General features: G+C 37.7%; 2 protein-coding genes across 5 annotated transcripts in view; both read right to left on the bottom strand.

Moving 5' to 3' along the window:
• CDKL4 (cyclin dependent kinase like 4) overlaps positions 1 to 7,191 on the bottom strand; it is a 50,538-nt gene extending 43,347 nt beyond the window's left edge. The window contains exon 1 of the mRNA XM_069583507.1: positions 7,094 to 7,191. The gene's annotated coding sequence lies outside the window, so the exon portion shown is untranslated. The remainder of the gene's footprint in view (positions 1 to 7,093) is intronic.
• Positions 7,192 to 11,193: 4,002 nt separating this feature from the next.
• Positions 11,194 to 20,630, bottom strand: part of MAP4K3 (mitogen-activated protein kinase kinase kinase kinase 3) — a 189,469-nt gene continuing 180,032 nt past the window's right edge. For all 4 annotated transcript variants that reach the window (XM_069583498.1, XM_069583500.1, XM_069583499.1 and 1 more), the window contains 3 exons: positions 17,643 to 17,713; positions 13,277 to 13,332; positions 11,194 to 12,622 (listed from right to left, as the gene is read on the bottom strand). In XM_069583498.1, the coding sequence (XP_069439599.1) occupies positions 12,535 to 12,622; positions 13,277 to 13,332; positions 17,643 to 17,713 (215 nt within the window). In that variant the 3' untranslated portion in view covers positions 11,194 to 12,534. The remainder of the gene's footprint in view (positions 12,623 to 13,276; positions 13,333 to 17,642; positions 17,714 to 20,630) is intronic.

Genomic DNA, 20,630 nt, shown 5'->3' with positions numbered 1-20,630 from the left:
TGTATCAGTAAATATGAGTGGGCTTAAGTCATTTATTAAATGAGAAAAAAATTAAGTATGGCTCACAAAACAAGATCCAGTTATAAGCTATGTGCAAGAGACAAACCTAAAATAAAGTGATTCAGAAAGGTTAAAAATGAAAAGACAGGCAAAGGTATATAGATAGGACAAATGGAAACAATAAGAAAGGAATTTGTGATCTTGGTATCAGACAAAGTAAAATTAAAGCTAAAAAAAAGTATTAAATATGACAAAAGGGGGCAGTTTTTAATGCTAAGAGCAGAAATTCATAATGTAGATGTAACAGTCTCAAATAACACAGCAATTACTGTTGTAAAGCAGAAACTCTAGGGCATGCAAGGAGACACCTATAGAAACAAATTAATAATGAGAGTCTTAAATACATCACTCAGTAAGAGACAAGGCAAGTGAACAAAAAATACGTAACTACGCAGAAGACCCAAACAATGTAACCAGTAAAGTGAACCTAAAGGACAGATATAAATTGAATTTTATACTCTGATAATATGGAATAGACCTTCTTATCAAGCACACAGGGAATAGTCACAGAAACTGTTTTTGTTCAGTTGCTCAGGCATGTCTGACTCTTTGCGACACCATGGACTGCAGCATGCCCAGGCTTCCCTGTCCTTCACTATCTCCCAGAGTTTGCTCAAACTCATGTCCGTTGAGTCAGTGATACCATCCAACCACCTCATCCTCTGCCGCCCCCTTCTCCTGACCTCAATCTTGCCCAGCATCAGGTTATTTTCCAATGACTTGGCTCCTCTCATCAGGTGGCCAAGGTATTGGATCTTCAGCTTCAGTGTCAGTCTTTATATTAAGTCACAAAGAAAGCATCAGGAAATCTCAAAAGTAGAAATATTATAAATAGCTAGCATTCTGGTCATAAAATATCAAACAAGAAATTGGAACAAAATTTAAAAACATGAAATAAAAAAAGATCTTCTACCTAGAAATGAAAAAGTCTCCTATTAAATACCTCTTGGGTAAAGAGGGAAACACAAACTAAACTAATAAAATTTTAAAAAATGATTATGAAAATACAACATATCAAAATCTAGAAGATACATTTAAAGTAGTGGTTCTCTACTAGGGTTGGTTTTGGCCCCCAGGGGAATTTTTCAGGGTCTGGAGATATATTTTTATGAGTATGCAGAGGCCAGGAATGCTGCTAAACATTCCTCAAGGTGCAGGACAGACCCCCATGATAAACAACTATCTGATCTAAAATAATAACACAGTTGAAGTACCCTGTCATAAAGCAGTAAAGGGAAGAGAAGCCAGAGATCAAAACAAACATATAGAAAAAAGATAGAAGGTTAAAAATTAACAAATTAAGTCCAAAATTTAAAAATATAGAAAAGCAAATACAAAATGAACCAAAGTAAAGCACAAAAAGGGAAACAATAAATTAATAAACTGAAATAGAAATTAATAAATTAAAGAAAACAAAAAACAGATCTAATTAATAAACCTAAATCCTGGTTCCTTGAAAAATTTAAAGTAGACAAATCATTACGTAACTTAATGAAGGAAAAAAGGAGAAATAACAATATGTAAAATAAAATCACAAGAGGGAATAACCATCAAAACAGAAGAATTTTTAAAAGATCATGAGACTATGTTGCAGGCATTTATGCAAAAGAATATGAAAACTTGGATGAAATGGATAATTTCCTCAAAAGACAGAGTTTACCAAAATTTGTCCAATTAGGGATTGAGAATCTAGACTGGTTTAAGCATAGGAAATAGAGGAAGTTTTTTTTTTTTTTTTAAATCCCACAGAAAAGCACAAGAGCTCAGACTTTGACTATGGTGGGGTAAAGAGATTGGCAAATATTCTTCCTAAAACACAAGTATAAGACTAAGCAAAATTGTCCAAGAAACAAAAACAAAAAAACAACGATTTTAAGGATCTGGAAACTGAGTAAAAGCAAAAAGCAAATGGGGAAGTATTTATTTATGATAAGCTGCTAGAAGTCTACTTAAGAACAGTGGGGGTCTGTGGCTTCTTGCCTGAGGCTTCCATCATTCTCTCCTCTACCCCTGCCCCCCAGTTCAGTGAGGGCAGTAATAAGACCAGTGTGGACTGGCCATGAGCCAGCAGCCTTGCTCCCGAGGGGGTGTGCTTGATATACCTCAGATGATGAAAACCTGTGACGACAATGTCAGTGAAATTCTTATGAACTGATATGAAACAAAGGGGAGAGAAAACAGTTTTTCAAGCCTGAAAATGCGGTTCTCATGCAGACTAGCCAGGGATTTATGCGAAGATCCTAAAAATGAGAGAACCATAGAGGGGCTAGATTAGCTTTCCACACATATGTGGAAGATCGAAGAAGGTCTTAAAAAAAGTTAAAGCTTGGTAGGTTGGAGGTTGATTGAATTTTAAATCCTCTCTTCAACTCACATACTGATTTCCTAGAAGAGGTGAAAGACTTATGGCTAGAGATGTCTGAGTACCACCACTGCCCAAATTATTGGCGACCACCAAGCTCTGCAACACAGTGGTGAATTCTAGAAAGCCAGGCTAAAAAACAAACACACTGAACAGAAACATTAGCAGCCACACATATGGGAGGAGATGGACTCTGGAATACAGGCAGAATGCAAAAACAAAAATCAACCCATTAAAAAAACCAACAAAAACGCAGGGGAGAAAATCAGAATCCAGAATTTCTGGATAATATTTATCTAAAATGTCCAGTTTTCAATTAAAAAATTATGCAGCATGCTAAGAAAAGGGAAAGTGTCACCTATACTCTGGGAAAAAGTCAATAAAAATGAATTCTGAGCGGATGGATTTTGCTGACAAAGACTTCAAAATCAGCTATTATAAATATATTCAAGTAATTCAAATAATGAAGGGAGAATATGACAACAATGACTCAGATAAACAGGGGATCTCCACAGAAGAATGAGAAGCATAAAAAAGAACCAAATGGGAATTTTAGGGTCAAAAGATATAACTGAAATGAAAAATTCACTAGATGGATTCAGCAGCAGATTTGAGATGGCAGAAGACAGAATCAGTAAATCTGATAACAGGTTAATAAAAAATGACCAGTTGGAAAGAGAGACAAAAGCCTTAAGATGAACAGAGCCTCAAGCCACTTCTGGAACAAAAATCAAGTACCAATATACATGTCATGAGATTTCTCAGAAAGAGAGAGTGAGACAAAGGGGTAGAAAATTATATTCAAGAAATAATGGCCAAAACCTTTCTAAATGTAATGGAGAACACTAAATACAGATTCAAGAAGCTTAATAAATCCCCAAGTAGGATAAACGTGAAGAGATCCATACTTAGAAATCATAATCAAACTTCTGGAAACCAAAGATGAAGAGGTCATCTCAAAACCAGTGAGAGAAAATGATTCACACACAAGAGAACAGCAACATGCTCATTGACCAACTCTTCACCAGAAAAACAATCACAAAAAGTCAATAAAACAAAAAACTGGCTCTTTAAAAAGATCAATAAAATTAATGGACTTTTATCTAGATGGACTAAGAAAAAAGGAGGGAAAATTACCAAAATCAGAACCACCCTACAGAAGAAGATTAACAGAGAATATTATGAACAACTTTAGGCAACCACATTAGATACCTTGGTTGACCAAATACCTAAAAAGACAAAATATCAAACTAACTCAAGGAAAAATACACCTGATTACACCCTTAAAAAATAAAGAAATTGAATTGGTAATTAAAAATCTACCTACAAAGAAAAGTCCAGGCTCAGATGGCTTCACAGATAAACTCTACCAAACATTGAGAAGAATCAGTGTCAACTCTTCACAAATTGTTCTAAAAAACTGAGGAAAGAACATCTCCCAGCCCCTTCTGTAAGGCCAATATTAACCTTGATACACAGTCAGAAAAAGAAATCACAAGAAAACTATAGATCATTATTCTCATAGATTTAAGAATCCTCAACAAAATTAGTAGAAACATATAAGGTGGATGCATGCCATGACTACAAAGGATTTATCTCAGGAATGTAAAGTTACTTTAATATCTGAAAATTAGTAATGTAAAACATCATATTAATATGGCAAACAAAGGACGTGAGCATCTCAGTAGATATGACAAAAATCCAACATCCATTCACAATAAAAATCTCAACAAACTCTATTAGAAGGGAATTCCCTACAGGACATCTGTGAAAAACCTACAGTTAGCATCATGCTTCATCTTTCTCTCCTAAGACTGAGAAAAAGATGTCTGCTTTCACCACCACGACTTAACATTGTTTTGAAAGTTCTCATCAGTGCAATAAGTCAAGTAAAAGAAATTAAAGGGATGTGCCTTGTGGCTGGGTCCAGGGATGGACCCAGGTCCCGGCAGTGAAAGCACTAATTCCTAACCACTGAACCACCAGAGAATTTCCGAAATATTTATAGTATCATTATTCATAGGAGTCCTAAACTGAAAGCAAACCATCAACTGATGAATGAGTATCCACGCAATGAAATACCATTCATTTCATTCAATTCAAAATACCAGTAATAGAAAAGAACAAAGAAACTAACACAATACTGTAAATCAATTACACTACAAGAAAAATTAAAAACAAAATAGAAAGGAACAAAGTACTGATACATGCTATAATGTGTTACATTAAAAAAAAAAAACAACCCATAATGCTGTGTGAGAAAAGCCATGCATACAAGGAACACACATGATTCCATTTACATGAAGTTTCTAGGAGAGTCATATGAGCCACTAAGGACACAGGATCTCCTCGGTGATACTTATGCCAAAAAATGGAAACCTGAATATATTTATAAGGTAATAGTAGACAAAGCCAAACTGAAGACCATTCTACTGGCTTGTGTTCTTAAAATATCAAGGTCATGAAAGGCGAAGGTCAAAGCACTGTTCCAGACTGAAGGAGAGCGAAGAGAAGCAAAAAATGAAATGTGATGTGTGATCCGGAATTTGGTTCTGGAATGGGGAAAAACGTAACTATAAAGAATCATCCTGGGATATCTGGTGAAACCTAAATATTGATTGTAGGTCAGAGATCAGATTTCCTGATTTTGGTAATCTTTACTGAGGTTATATAAGATAATGTCCCAGTTCTTAGGAAATATACATTAAACTGTTTAAAGGGACATGATGTCTACAATGTACTCTCAAACAGTACAGAAAAATTAATATGCATATATATATATACACACACACAAAGAGAAAGAAAGCAATAAAAAATAGAGCAAAATGTAAACAATTAAAGGATATAAATGTATAGGAGTTCATTGTACTATGCTTTCAGGTTTGAAATTATTATACCAAAATAGAGCTATTTTAGAAACCTATATATAGGGGGACTATAGTGTCAACTCACTTTTTTTCTGCCTATCTAGTTCAATGACAGCAAAACATCTTTCTCAAACATCAATATAATCAGATATCGTCCTTTCTCAAAAATGGCTATGGCTTCTACTGTCACAGAATAAAGTTCAAATTGTAGTATGGTATTTACAGTCCTTTCAACACTGGACCCAATGTACCTTCCCCCAAGTGCGTCTCAGATTTTTTCCCCAAACACTGTCAAGTCTCTCAGTCTCTGCTTACATGCTTCTTGGAAGGTTTGACCCCCAAACCCTTTTCATCTTTTGCAGTTCAACTCAAATGCCTTTTCTACTTATCATTTCCCTGATCCCCAAAGGCAAGCCCTTTCTCTCCACACATAGTGAGTTAACAACTTTCCCACTCCTTTTTTACACATTATTTACTACACTTGAGGTACTTTGTTTGCCCACTGTCTGGCACACAGTAGGTGCTCGACCTGTCTGTTGCAGTCATATCGTAATTTTATTTGCTAACCTTTCCACTAAATATGTACCTTTCTGCTTTAAACAAAAGCAGTAACACCCTTTGGTTGTTAATATAGTACCTGGGCAAGAAATCAATATTAAACAGTGAGACAGTTATTTGCAGTGAATAGAAGCAACTGGCAGAGAATATTTTTCAGTCATTAGTCACCTTCAGTCTGAACCTATGTACCTCTTGGCTTATTTACCAAATGTTTGACTATTAAAGAAATTCTGTGTACAAAGGCAAAAACAGGTACAGACTTGGGCCGACTGGTGAATATGAGACAGACAGGTAGATACTTGAGCGGATCATTAAATTCTTTGAAAATGTTCTATTTATCTTTCTTAGTCTTGAGGATTTGCAAAAGGTTGCACATACAAACTAAGAAAACATTTGGGGGCAGATTATTTGCCATGATTGTCTCACAAGGCAGGTCACCAGGGTTCAAGCCAGCCTTTAAAGAAAATACTGAGAGAAGGAAAACAAAATTAAGAAAGGGAGAGGAAATGGGGTGAAAAAACATATTAATTTCCTAATTACGAAGAGGGGAGTAAGGAGACCCTTTCAAGGCCAGGACAGACCAGTTACAGATTCTACAGGCTAAAAGTCACAGTTCGCTACGCTGTTATTATTTGCAATGCAACAAACATGTACTTATATTTAATAAAACTGACCAAAAAAATGGGCTATAAAACCATTCTCCATCTGTCTTATAAACATCATACCATATCGCAGAACTTCAAAAGTACACACACCCGTTTAAAAACTTGTCTTCGTGACAGTACAGCAGGATTAACTAAGGGCACCCCAGGAAACCAAAGACCACATCATTCACATAATCCAAGAAACGAACTTTGTTTAAAGGCCTCACATTTCATGTGAACACATAACAGATCTGAAAGACTGGCATAATCCACTTGATTTCCAGGCTTCTAAACTAGTCTCGACCATACATTTAATGACAGTCCAGCTTCTCGGCCACGCCAGGGGTCGCTCTCCCCAAGCACAGCCGCTCCGCTGTCCCGGGGGCCGCACCGGGTGGGTCGTACAGTCGGCTGGCGCCACCCGTCGCCTCTGGCCCCTCTCCCATCCCTGTCTATCCCTCTGAGTAGGCCAATCTGGAAGGCCGCCCCGCCCCCCTCGTCTCAGGGAGCTTTCCCTTCTCTGGGAGCCTCCATCCAGACCCTGTTTCTCTCTCCATCGCCCCCCGGCACGGACCCATCTGCCTCCCGACCGCCGCACTTACGGCTCCGACGGGGCGACGGCGACGCAGCCTTTAGAGGCCCCGGCGCAGCGACTCCGGCGCTGGGCGCTGTGCGTAGGCAGCCCCCGCGTGGCGTCTCCAGGGCAACCGGACGCTCAGGCGGCGCAGGGCAGGGCGGCTTCCGGAGCGGGTTCCCCCGGCGCCCGCCGCAGGGAAACTCGCGGCCTGGGTTCAGCATACCGGTGGGTCACCTGTGGGCCAGCTTTTAACAGCAGAGTGTGAACGCAGCAGCAGTTTTTCCTCCCGGAACCCTTTTTAAGCTGCCCTGAAGGAGGCACTCGGGAAACGTTTTAACTTTTCCAGAACATTGCGATCACACCAAGTACTGTTTCTATCCCAGGCCTCAGGAGCACTAAAAAGTAGCCCATACAAGCATTGAAGTTACAGTAGGCCGTTTCCCTACCTGGGCATAGATCTTGAGGTGGCCAGATCCTCTATTCTTAATCGTTCCTCCTAGTGTCCACATAGCTTCTCAGCAGATTTAAGGCTTTTCCGTAACAAGTAGCTTTATCTATTAGTTGCGGTCCATCGCTGCTGTTTTGATAATTCAGCAAGCATTGTTACTATTATGTGGGGCTGATTCAGCGTGAAAGACATGTTTGCCACCCAGTAGGAAAGCAAGTCAAGCAAACAAGTAATGTGATGAATGCTATATGGGGTCATAGGTACTAACACTGGAAAAAGATAATTTTTGCTAAAGTCTACTCTTGTTTACAAGATGAACATGGGAACACTAACTCTATGTTGTAAATGAGCACATACACACTTTGGCCTCAGTAAAATTCTCCCTCATCATGCCCAGATTTAGGATGTCGATTCTTCTCTGATTCACTCAGAGGTAACTCTTCTTCCTTTTTCTTCTCTACTTCAATTCTCCACTTCCTTCATTTGCTGAGACAGATCCTCTAATCTCTGCCCATCTTTAGAAACAAAAGACAGAGACAAAAATAAAAACAGAAACTTTTATTACCTCCTTTGCCTTTAAGACCAAACATAATCCCACTGAACTCAAATCTCCTTAAGCTTGTATCAGCTTATTTCTCTATCATTTTAACCCTCATTATGCTATCTAGGTAATTTTCCCAGTAAGGATACAAGAGATCACATCACCTTAGGTGCAGACCCAAGGCCTATTTTCTGTCCTTGGCCACATCACATGGCATGTGGGATCCTAGTTTCCCAACCAGGGATCAAATCCTGCACCCCTGCACTGGAAGCATGGAGTCTTAACCACTGGACTGCCAGGGAAGGCTTTTTGCCAATGGCTGTTTTCATCGTGGCATTTAATCTCTGCAGTTTCTCTAACTGTTGACTATTAGAACTACTCTTCTCAATAGGACGCTCTTCACAAATAGGCCCATCCCTGCTTGGCAGTAGCATGTTAGCATGTCTTGTTACTCTGCTCCACACACCCTGAGCTCAACTGTATTTAACATCACTATTCTTTGAATAAGCAGCATTCTTGCAGATGCCTTAGTCTAGCCTACAGCTCCCTACCCTGATTTTTTTCTGCACTTGATAAACTCATCTATTAACAACCTGCTTTATATATAACATTCTATAAAGGCTTTTCTTTTCCCAGAGCAGAATTAGGCACAGCTTTTTGTATTGTTCTTCAAATCTATTTATTCATCCAAATGTGCTCCTGGAGTATTGGGAATGATGATCTTCTATCTTCTCCCCAGTGTCAGTAAAGCACTTGGACCCACTGTGAATGATCAATGTTTGTTGGTTAAACAATTATCTCACCAGAGGAAACTTGAAAAGCCAAGTCTTTGTAATGAGTTTTGGCTAGATGTGTTTCATAAGGTTTAACGGTAAAATCAATTATATGCAAATCCTTTTATTCTTAAACAAAACACTTTGAATAAGAAAAATCTTTTTTGATAAAGTGAAAAATTGAAAGACAGAAAGTTAATTTCTTTTGATGTAAAGAGACCCATGAAAATCAGATTCTGAAATCCAATTCCTAGAGAAAGTAAGTGTAATTTCAGGGCAGAAATGGCTAGAGTGTATTTCAGAGGGTAGTGGATATACTGCATATATTCTGTGTAGTACATAGTTTAGCATAGTAGTTGAGAGTATACACTCTGAACCAAGTGCCTAGGTTCTAATCCTAGCTCCACTATTTCCCAGCTATATTCTTGGGCAAGTTATTTAATCTTTCGGTGCCTTAGTTTCTTCATCTGTAATATGGCATTAACGATACTTACCTCATTGGGCTGTTTTGGGGCTTCCATGGGAGAATCTGTGGAAAATATGGAATCTGTGGAATCTATGGAAAATATGTGGAATAGCACAAACACATTCATTGGGCACTTATTATTATATTCCCTCGTGTAATACTCTTTAGTGTTTACCCACTATGTAGTATATATAGCACACTTTCATCTACTAGTAATGGTGAAAAGTGATGCCTGTCCTTTATTTCCTGGTCTCTACTGAAATCAGTAACATACTAGCAAGATGAATGATGCCAATAAGGCCTAGAAACAATTGGTACCATTTTCAACACCAATGTCCAAGAAACTAGCTCACAAGACAGACAACTCTGAACTTCAATGAAATCAAGTCTTTCCCAGCATTTCAGTTAGCGACCCTTCCTGTTTACTAAATAAAGATTCTCAATCAAAAGTTGGTAGGAGGAGCCCTCAAATTTGCATTCTTGACTGTCACCACTGATTATTCTTTCTCAGTCAAGGGATACTTGGATCATGCTCAGAAACACTGATTTAAGTTCAACATCAGGCCAGTGGTTCTCATGAAGCACTGTACATCAGAGTCATTTGTATTATTTCATAAAAATATGGTTACTGAGCCCTTTCCTCAAAGACTGATTCCAGGGGTCTGTAGTTTTAAAAAGCCTATGTGTAACACACAACCAATTGTATACTTTATCTTCTGGAAATATTCTGAAATGCTTTGACAGTTAAATGTGAAGGTTGTATTTTTTTTTGAGATGTGACCCTTTATGTAATTTACAGGATTTGGAAACTAGAAATATGTGGCCCAGGTAAAGGATCAACAACCTGATCAATAAATGCCAAGGACAGAATATTGATTTCTTAAAAATCTTTTCCATGAAATCTGTTTTTCAACAAACTGATGATCATGTTATACTGCTAAAGATTTGTTTTTAAAACAGTCACTGTGTTAGTTGTCCAGTCGTGTCTGACTCTTAGCGACTCCAAGGACTATAGCCCACCAGGCTCCTCTGTCCATGGGATTTCCCAGGCAAAAATACTGGAATAGGTTGCCATTCCCTTTTCTAGTGGGTCTTCCTGATCTAGGGATTGAACTTGGGTTTCCCTGCATTTCTTTAATGTCTGAGCCATCAAGGAAGCCTTAAAACAATCATTGTAATTAATGCTAAGATTAGTCACAATGTATTTGGGCAAAGTGATAAATATACACGACTGCTATGATTTTTAACATCTCTAAGATTTAGAAGTCAGTTTTAGATAAGGAAACTGTTCTGGAGTCTAGGAGATTATCCAAGGTCATAATAACAGGTAGAAGCATTAACAAGAGTTGAAATGTCACCTCTCAGTCCCCAACTCGTTTTTCCTACATCTAACTTTGCCCTCCTTGCCTTCAGAACTGCATTCCTCAGCATTCTCCTTTCCTTTCTCTACCCAGGAGTCAGCAAACTCTTTCTATAAATGGTCAGATGGTAAATATCTTAGGTTCTGTGGGTCATGTTCCTTTTTGGGGGAAAACTGTCTTTTTTTTTTTGGTGAAAGCAGCTATAGACAACATGTAAATGTATTTGTCCTATTAAATTTCACTTATAAAGATAGGCATTAAGCAGCATTGGCTCGGGAATGCAGTTTGCCGACTTCTCCAACTAAAAAATTATAACGTTGTGATTTTCCTGATCAGAAAGTTGAAGAGCCTTCAAATGTGAGAATAGTACTCCTTTATGAAATTTAGATGACAGATCAAATAAAAATATCAAGATCTGAAGGATCACAATGGTTACTTAAGGACTTAATGCAGCGTAATTAAAAACATTTTTCTCCTTAATATGTTTTAATCTTACTATATACAGATTAAGCCAGATGACAAGCTACTATACAACAGCATGTTAAAAAACATATTTATTTTACACTATGTACAATCAGGAACATATTTAAAAGCATTGTCAATTAAAATAAATGAAGACCACAAATCACAATTTAGTTGGTTCTTTGTGTATATACTCACATTAAAATATAAAGAACATATACCAAAAAAGAGCCCAAAGTGTGCATTTTTCTAAAACTTGGTATATACATATTCCACTGGGAAAAAAGCAATCAAAAATGACTTTAACCAAAACTAAGTTCCTGTGATGTGTAGTAACCATTATGTTGTTTATATGAGGTAGTAACTAAATTATTTTGGCCAAGTGTTAATACTCTAAATCAAAAGAAACATGAAAATGATCATAAAATAAGGCCAACAAAAGTAAAAATTCCACTAGAAATTTGAACTGATTCGCTCTATGGAATGTTATAGTTCTTCAAAGTGATTCTATGAAATGTTTAGTGTGGACTCTCTGATAATGCTAACATACTCTGTGCATACTGTAACTCAGACAATGCAGTGCTACATCACGGTACCGCTATTCTGTGATTCAAAAATTTTTCAAAGGTATTGTTTTTAAGCAGAGACAAGCAATCTTATAGGATTCTTCTGAAATATAAAAAAGACCAGTTACTACAACAAGGGGTTAATTGGTTTGTTTCACATAGAAAACAATCCAAATACATTTAAAAAAGATGTTGTGGAGCCAAATGCATATTGACAATGTCACAGCTTACTTTTGTGACTTAATACATCACATATCAATACTTTGTGCAAATATAAACACACCAGTGTACTTGCATTAAAATTAAAAACAAGATTATAAAATGATTACAGCCTCCATTACAATTTTAAAAGTTACAAGATTTATCTTCATATTACTAAATTACATATAATAAAAATACAATAGTGTTAAAGGTATGGTTTCATTGCCAGCATCCCATTTTGTAATATAGCCACACCCAAGAATATACTAAAGAATTCTTAAAATATTAATCCCAATTGCAGTTTCAACATTTACATCTGTACAGATAAGACATTTACTTGTACATCTCATAAAAGTACATTATCTACATAAATTCTTAGTGTGTGTCTTCAGCAATATGAAGTTTCACAGAAAAATACTGCCTATATGTACAAAGATTACTTAACAATGAATTAAGCACTTGTGTGGTTCAATATGCTAAATATATCCATACCACTTAAAACAAAAAATTGCCCCATCTTGTCTCATGCCACAATAAATTACAAGTAACTGAAGCCAGGTAACTGCGCTTTTGTACAGCTTCAAGCATCCGATAATGTTGCAGTGGTAGTGTTCTTTCTTTCTATCGTTAACTGTCAAAGCACATTTCTCAGTAACTGTTTTCATGACCCGCCAGGATGTATAAATTGCTATTTGCTGTGGGGTTATCGGTTGGCCTACTTTCCAAAACCACGACCCTAAAATAGTAAACAAACACATAAAAAACACATAACAAAACAAAGTTATTCTTACAAACTAATGTTACCAGAAAATTTTTCCACTGCTTCTTCATTATATGCCTCTAATAAATGCTGCTTATTTGCTATGTGGGCAGAAATCATTTGCAAATCACTATGATTAAAGAGGCAGTTCTAGCTTTGGGAAGTAATTTTGCTGCCCACCACTCTCTTCTAAGCCAGTGTTGTTCTAAGAGCCAGAGGGGGTAAAACCTATAACTAGGAATAAGTAGGGGGAACTTAATTCTTATTATGAATTCTAAAAACAATGCGTAGTTCAAGAGTCAGAAAATAAATCAGATAGAACCCCAAATCCTATTTGGTACTGTAACTGAAAACTTTTGTTTGCTAGCATATGGTATTTCCTCTTTCTTGTGTTGTAAATCATATTTGAGATATTATGTTTAATGCAAAACTAGTACTGACAACATCTATGCATTCCTGTTACTTGGAAGATCAGGCCCATTGTCAAAGGCTTCTTAACTTTCTGTGAATACTTATAGCATAAAATATATTACTGCAGAAATTCCAGTTCTCTTGAAAAAGAAACTAGTTTTATGCTGGATTTATAAAACATGTTTAGAACTATGTATTTAATACAACCACTTTTCCTACCTGTCAGATCCAAGTAGTCTGAAAATTCTTGTGCTATCTGAAATTTCTTGTGTTACCTGTTCAATGAAAATACCAATTTAACTTCTGAAATGAAAGATACAGGATTTTACATGGGCATTTAATTTATAACTCTATAGAAAAGAAATATAATTCCTAAGATGGAAACAGAACCCCTGTATGACCATTAACTTTCTTAAGTCAGTGCACAGGTATGTCCATTTGTTAGTCTAGGAAAAGTATGGCTGATTTTGAATCGATCATAAAACATGAAAGTAGTAAATGGAATACAGGCTCCCAGGGAAAAATTTAAAAGCAAAGCACGGAGTCCATTTTATTTATCAGAAACCTCTTATCAGTTACCCTAATGCTAACAGCAAGGCTCTCGCAGCAGTAAGGCCCTTGTATCTGGTCCTTCCACTTAAAAGGCTGCAGTGTAGTGTGATGGGACAAACTCATGATTCCAGTTTCAATCCCAGTTCTCCCACCTACGAGTAGTGACAACTGCAAAAGGTATGTAACTTGTTCGAAGTGGTTTATCTTCTGCTAAAAGGGACAGACAGTATCCACCTTTCAGTGGTATCTTGCAAATTCTTTTAAGTATTAGTGGGTTTAATGCCTAGTTAAGGAAATGCTCAGTAGGTAACAATTCTCTTTCCCATTTCTTTCTTAGTCTCCTGAAATAATATTTTCTGATGGCATACATCTTTAAAGAAGTCCTCAATGTGAACAAGTACCAGTTGGGGAGTTAAGAATAAGTCTACAGGAGAAAGATGAACCCACTGTTTATTGTTTATTAAATGCAAAACATTCCCAATTATAATGGCAGTAGCCTCCCCCCAAAATCTGGTAGGCTGAAAAAAACAATTTGATTTTGAAAATAAAATGATTCTGGAAACAGCAGTGATTCTTGACTTCTTTCGTAACTCAGCACGCCTGAAGGATCTAACATGCTCACTTCAATAGTAGCAGTTCATCATCACTGGCAATGTGTTTTGGGATTTGCCTACTTAAAGGACAGACCATTTTTGGAGAGGTTGTATTTAGTAAGGGGTATCTAAGCAGTCTGAAAAAGTACCTCAGGATATTTTGGGACGAACTAATTTTTTAAAAATCATTCTCTTCTATCCAGCCTACAATGCTTTTCTTTCTCTGTCTGGTGTTTATTAGCTATTGACTATTCTTATCTCTAGGTTCCATTTCCTCAGGTGATTAAAAAAAATCTTCCTGAGAGGTGAGCCCTCTTGTGGGAATAACTCCTGGAAACATACTGGCAGCCACCTTTCTTGAATACGTACCATAGGCTAGGCATTATGCCAAGCACATTACTTATTTCCTTTTGTTTAATCTTAGCAACCCCATGAGGTAAGTACTATACTGTTATCCTCAATTCACAGATGAAAAAATACAGGCAAAGAGAAGTGAAGTGCCAAGGTCACACAGTTACTGAAGAAGAAAAGTGAGATTGAACCCCAGGATCTTCTCTGAAATCTATACTCATGATCATTCTACCAGTACCGTTTACTGGTCAGGAGAAATGCTCTGAGCTTAATGCATAACAGTGTAAAAGACAAATAACCTATTTTCTTACTCAAGGCACCTAATGTTTTCCTTTCCCTCCAATGCTCAAGTAGAAGTCTTACTATTGAGACTGGCGTGGGGTTACTGAAAGAACTCAGGATGATTTTACTTGCCTGTAATATTTTAAGGGACGAGTACCAAGTCCTGCTCATGTTATAACACCAGCACTTTCTGGCATAAAAGATAAACTGAATTGAATACGTCGTATGCTGCTGCTGCTGCTACTAAGTAGCTTCAGTCGGGTCCGACTCTGTGTGACCCCATAGATAGCAGCCCACCAGGCTCCCCCGTCCCTGAGATTCTCCAGGCAAGAACACTGGAGTGGGTTGCCATTTCCTTCTCCAATGCATGACAGTGAAAAGTGAAAGTGAAGTCGCTCAGTCGTGTCTGACTCTTAGCGACCCCATGGACGGAAGCCTGCCAGGCTCCTCCATCCATGGGATTTTCCAGGCAAGAGTATTGGAATGGGGTGCCATTGCCTTCCCCAGAATACGTCGTATGACTTGGAGTTAAATTAAGAAAGGAAGAAAACCCTTTACTTGGAGCCTTCACTAGTTATTTTTCTGAAATACAAAGTAGAAAAGGTACTTCGGGGACAGAGAAAGCCCGCATCTGCACTCTTGCTCCAGGTGATGGTCTGGGAAAGTTGAAAGAATATCAGAGCTAGCTCACTTTTAGCAGTATTTAGGAAGCTCCTGTTCTGAATATAAGGGTGCTCATCTGGAAGCACATAAAATAACGCACTGAACTTGTTTGACTTAATGGACAGAAAGAGGGGGCTATAATGTATGCGCACTTAAATTTATCACTGAATTAAATACAGAAAATGTAACATTTCGTTGCAACAATCAGGAATTTTCCAAAGTTAAAGAAAACTCTGTGATGTAGAATTTGCCAAAAAGATCTTCACGACCCAGATAATCATGATGATGTGATCACTCATCTAGAGCCAGACATCTTGGAATGTGAAGTCAAGTGGGCCTTAGAAAACATCACTACGAACAAAGCTAGTGGAGGTGATGGAATTCCAGTGGAGCTGTTTCAAATCCTGAAAGATGATGCTGTGAAAGTGCTGCACTCAATATGCCAGCAAATTGGGAAAATTCAGCAGTGGCCACAGGACTGGAAAAGGTCAGCTTTCATTCCAATTCCAAAGAAAGGCAATGCAAAAGAATGCTCAAACTACCGCACAATTGCACTCATCTCACATGCTAGTAAAGTAATGCTCAAAATTCTCCAAGCCAGGCTTCAGCAATACGTGAACTGTGAACTTCCTGATGTTCAAGCTGGTTTTAGAAAAGGCAGAGGAAACAGAGATCAAATGGCCAACATCCGCTGGATCATGGAAAAAGCAAGAGAGTTCCAGAAAAACACCTATTTCTGCTTTATTGACTATGCCAAAGCCTTTGATTGTGTGGATCACAATAAACTGTAGAAAATTCTGAAAGAGATGGCAATACCAGACCACCTGACCTGCCTCTTGAGAAATCTGTATGCAGGTCAGGAAGCAACAGTTAGAACTGGACATGGAACAACAGACTGGTTCGAAATAGGAAAAGGAGTACATCAAGGCTGTATACTGTCACCCTGCTTGTTTAACTTCTATGCAGAGTACATCATGAGAAACGCTGGACTGGAAGAAACACAAGCTGGAATCAAGATTGCCAGGAGAAATATCAATACCCTCAGATATGCAGATGACACCACCCTTATGGCAGAAAGTGAAGAGGAACTAAAAAGCCTCTTGATGAAAGTGAAAGAGGAGTGTGAAAAAGTTGGCCTTAAAGCTCAACATTCAGAAAATGAAGATCATGACATCCGGTCCCATCACTTCATGGGAAATAGATGGGGAAACAGTGGAAACAATGTCAGACTTTATTTTTTTAGACTCCAAAATCACTGCAGATGGTGACTGCAGCCATGAAATTAAAAGACGCTTACTCCTTGGAAGAAAAGTTATGACCAACCTAGATAGTATATTCAAAAGCAGAGACATTACTTTGCTGACTAAGGTCCGTCTAGTCAAGGCTATGGTTTTTCCTGTGGTCATGTACGGATGTTGAGAGTTGGACTGTGAAGAACGCTGAGCGCTGAAAAATTGACGCTTTTGAACTGTGGTGTTGGAGAAGACTCTTGCAAGTCCCTTGGACTGCAGGGAGATCCAACCAGTCCATTCTGAAGGAGATCAGTCCTGGGTGTTCTTTGGAAGGAATGATGCTAAAGCTGAAGCTCCAGTACTTTGGCTACCTCAGGCAAAGAGTTGACTCATTGGAAAAGACTCTGATGCTGGGAGGGATTGGGGGCAGGAGGAGAAAGGGACGACCGAAGATGAGATGGCTGGATGGCATCACGGACTCGATGGATGTGAGTCTGAGTGAACTCCAGGAGATGGTGATGGACAGGGAGGCCTTGGCGTGCAGAGTTCATGGGGTCGCAAAGAGTAGGACACAACTGAGCGAGTGAACTGAACTGAACTTAGACTCTTTCATATTTCTTTCAATATTGTTTAATAGTTTTCAGAGTACAAGTTTACATGTCTTTTGTTAAACTTATTTTTCAGTATTTTATTCTTTTGATGCTATTGCAATTGAATTATTTTCTCAATTTCATTTTAGATTGTTCATTGCAAATACCATTGACATTGTTGTTTTTTTTTTTTTCCTCTGTGTTCTTTGGATTATATAATGTGCTGTGATTCATGGGGTCACAAAGAGTCGGACACGACTGAGTGACTGAACTGAACTGACAGGACTATTTAATGGCTGTAATTTTTAAAAAGATCACTTACCTCATTAGATCTAAAACTTCTACCTTGCATTCCATGTTTCCAGAAAGCTAGCACACTGTCTTGTAGGCAAACTAACAGGCAAGAACAGCTCAGTTACTGTTAATAGTACAAAAGTTCAACCAATAAGCATCATTTCACCCCTCTTTCTACCCTGAATAACAATATTTCAATTAATAACTGTTAATCATTCCAGATTTATAATGGTATCTTTACCACACCACATACTACACAGTATAACAGCATAAATACTTTATTGAACTGACTCATATTTTGGTAAGAAAAAGAAAATTCACTGAAAATATTTTTTGCTTTAGGAAGTTTTATTTTGTGAAAATATCTGAAACATACAGAAAAATAAGAGAATGACAAAAACACACGTATCTACCATTCAACACTTAAATCCTAACATTTCCCCATATTTGTTCTTTGTTTTAAATAAAAATGAATACTGCCAGCATCCCTATATGCTCCTCTAGTTCCATTCCAACCCTTCCTTCCTCCCTCCCCGAGATAACCACCTTATGAATTTGGTATCTGTTGTTCTCAGGCATATTTTTACTATTAGAACACAGTGAGTTCACATGATCAGTGAACTTTATATTGTATGTTTCCAAATTTCATGTATTTAGTGTGAGGAACCAGATGACGTTTCTAATTTTTTTTGTTATTACAAACAATGCTGCAATAAACATTCTTGTGCATGCGTGCATATGAAGCCATTTCAGTTGTGTCCGACTCTGTGAGACCCTATGGATTATAGCCTGCCAGGATCCTCTGTCCACGGCATTTTCCAGGCAAGAACACTGGAGTGGGTTGCCATGCCCTCCTCCTGGGGGTCTTTCCAACCCAGGGATCGAAGCCATGTCTCTTAAGCTTCCTGCACTGGCAGGCGGGCTCTTTTCCACCAGCGCCATCTGGGAAGCCCTAAACGTTCCTGTGCCTCTCCCTACATACGTGTGCAAACCTGCCTCTGGAGTGGACACCTAGAAATAGAATGACTGGGATATGTGCCTTCTAAAAATTCTAGTTTTGCTTTCTGTATTTAAATATTTAATATATATTTTGGTGTATATTCAGTGAAGATTCTTAATTTGTTTCCTGCAGATAACAAACTGTACTGGCATCATCTGTTGAACCAAACATCATTTCCCCACTGACATATGATATAAATACCCAATTACATGTAGCTCTACTTCTGAGCCTTCTGTTCCATTCTTCCATTTATCCCTGTGCTGATCCCACACTGTCTTAACCACTATGGCTTCACAGTAAGGTTCAATATCAAGCAGGGCAAGTGTTCATCAAAATTTATTTTACTACTCTTGGCCTTTGGCTCATCCTTATGGATTTTAAGATCAGCTTATCAAGCAGCACAAGAATACCTTACTGGGTTTTTTTTTTTAACTGCAAATGCATTGCATGTGTGGATTAATTTGTGAACTAACATCTTTCCCATATTTAGTCTTCCTATACCTCAACATGGTGTAGCTCATTTGTTCAAATCTTCCTTTACGCTTTTAAAAGATAACTTGGAATTTCCTAGATAATGATCTTACACGTGTTTGACTACATTTATTCCTATGCATCTAACTGGCATGTCAGAAAGCTATCCATCTATGTTATTCATATCTAGCAATTTTGAATTTTTTTACTGGTTTAGTTTAGAGTTGTATATTCTAGTAGATAATCATACCATCAGCAAAAAAAGATATTTTGCTTATTTCTTTCTAATCCTCATAGTTCCCTTTTCATAGTCTAATGAGACTGTGTTTTAATATGATGATAGCAAACCTCCTTATCTCATTATCTAGTATAATGGGAATCAGTTTAACCATTAAATGATACTTTTAATAGGCTGTACCAGATGAAGGACATTTCCTTCTACTGATAATTTCTAAAATGTTGTCTTTTTAAAAAACCAAGAATGACTTAGATTTTACTGAATGCTTTTTGTGCATCTACTGAAGAGTTATGTAACTTTTGGCTTTTAATGTGCTATACACAAATAAATTTTCTGCTGCTGAACTACTTTTGCTTTTCTGAGATAAAGTCTACTATTTGATGATATGCAATTCTATTTGCTAGTATTTTATATAAATTTTCCAAAATCTGTTTTCATGAGATTGGGAAACTGTGTTTTCTCCATAATTTAAGTGATTTCACTATCAACAGTGCTAAATGAGTTTGAGCAAGCTCCAGGAGTTGGTGATGGACAGGGAAGCCTGGTGTGCTGTAGTCCTTGGGGTCACAGAGAGTTGGACATGATTGAGTGACTGAACTGAAGTGAGTGTTACTGATTTATTCTGCATTCCTTTCTTGTCTACAGTCTGAAGCAGTTTGTATACAGGACAGGGACTATTTCTTCTTTTAACAGTGGATAAAAATCCCCTATAAAGCCACCAGGCCTTATGTGCGGAGTCTTAATTAGCAGGTGGTTCAAACAACATGCCTGGCTCTTGTTCCCCATCTTCGGTGGGACACCGCTAGTTTTCTTTACCATTCATGAGGGCATATCACTTTGAGTTTCTGGTTTTTTGCCTTTTTTTGACCTGGCCATGTGTTTTTAAGTATGGATTCCATTTGAACATTTTGAGCAGACGTCCCTCAAAACTGACTTATCATCAGTGTCTGCTTGTTGGAGAGAGGCATTCTTTTGGGGAGAAAGATTAAAAATAGGACCAAGAATAAGACAAATGAACTATCTGCCCTTGGCCCTTACCTTCTGCTAATGCATATACATGCAAGGATCTTTGCTGATAAAGGACACCAGAAAAACCAGTGTACAGCTAAATTAACTGCCATTCATATTCATCAGCATTCTCTCTATTATGGTCATTTTACCCTATTTTTCCTGAATGCAATCATTTTAGAATACTGATTCTGTAAGAAATCTTTTTCCAGAAAAAATTCTTATCAAGCATAATGTAAAAATAGCAAGAAGGAAATTCCATATACTTAAGGATCTGTGATCAGCAGACATAACAGCAA

This window comes from Ovis canadensis, chromosome 3 (assembly GCF_042477335.2).
Source record: "Ovis canadensis isolate MfBH-ARS-UI-01 breed Bighorn chromosome 3, ARS-UI_OviCan_v2, whole genome shotgun sequence".
Classification (NCBI taxonomy): domain Eukaryota; kingdom Metazoa; phylum Chordata; class Mammalia; order Artiodactyla; family Bovidae; genus Ovis; species Ovis canadensis.
Note: the sequence above shows the minus strand (reverse complement) of the source record. Positions and strands in the feature narration are given on the sequence as shown.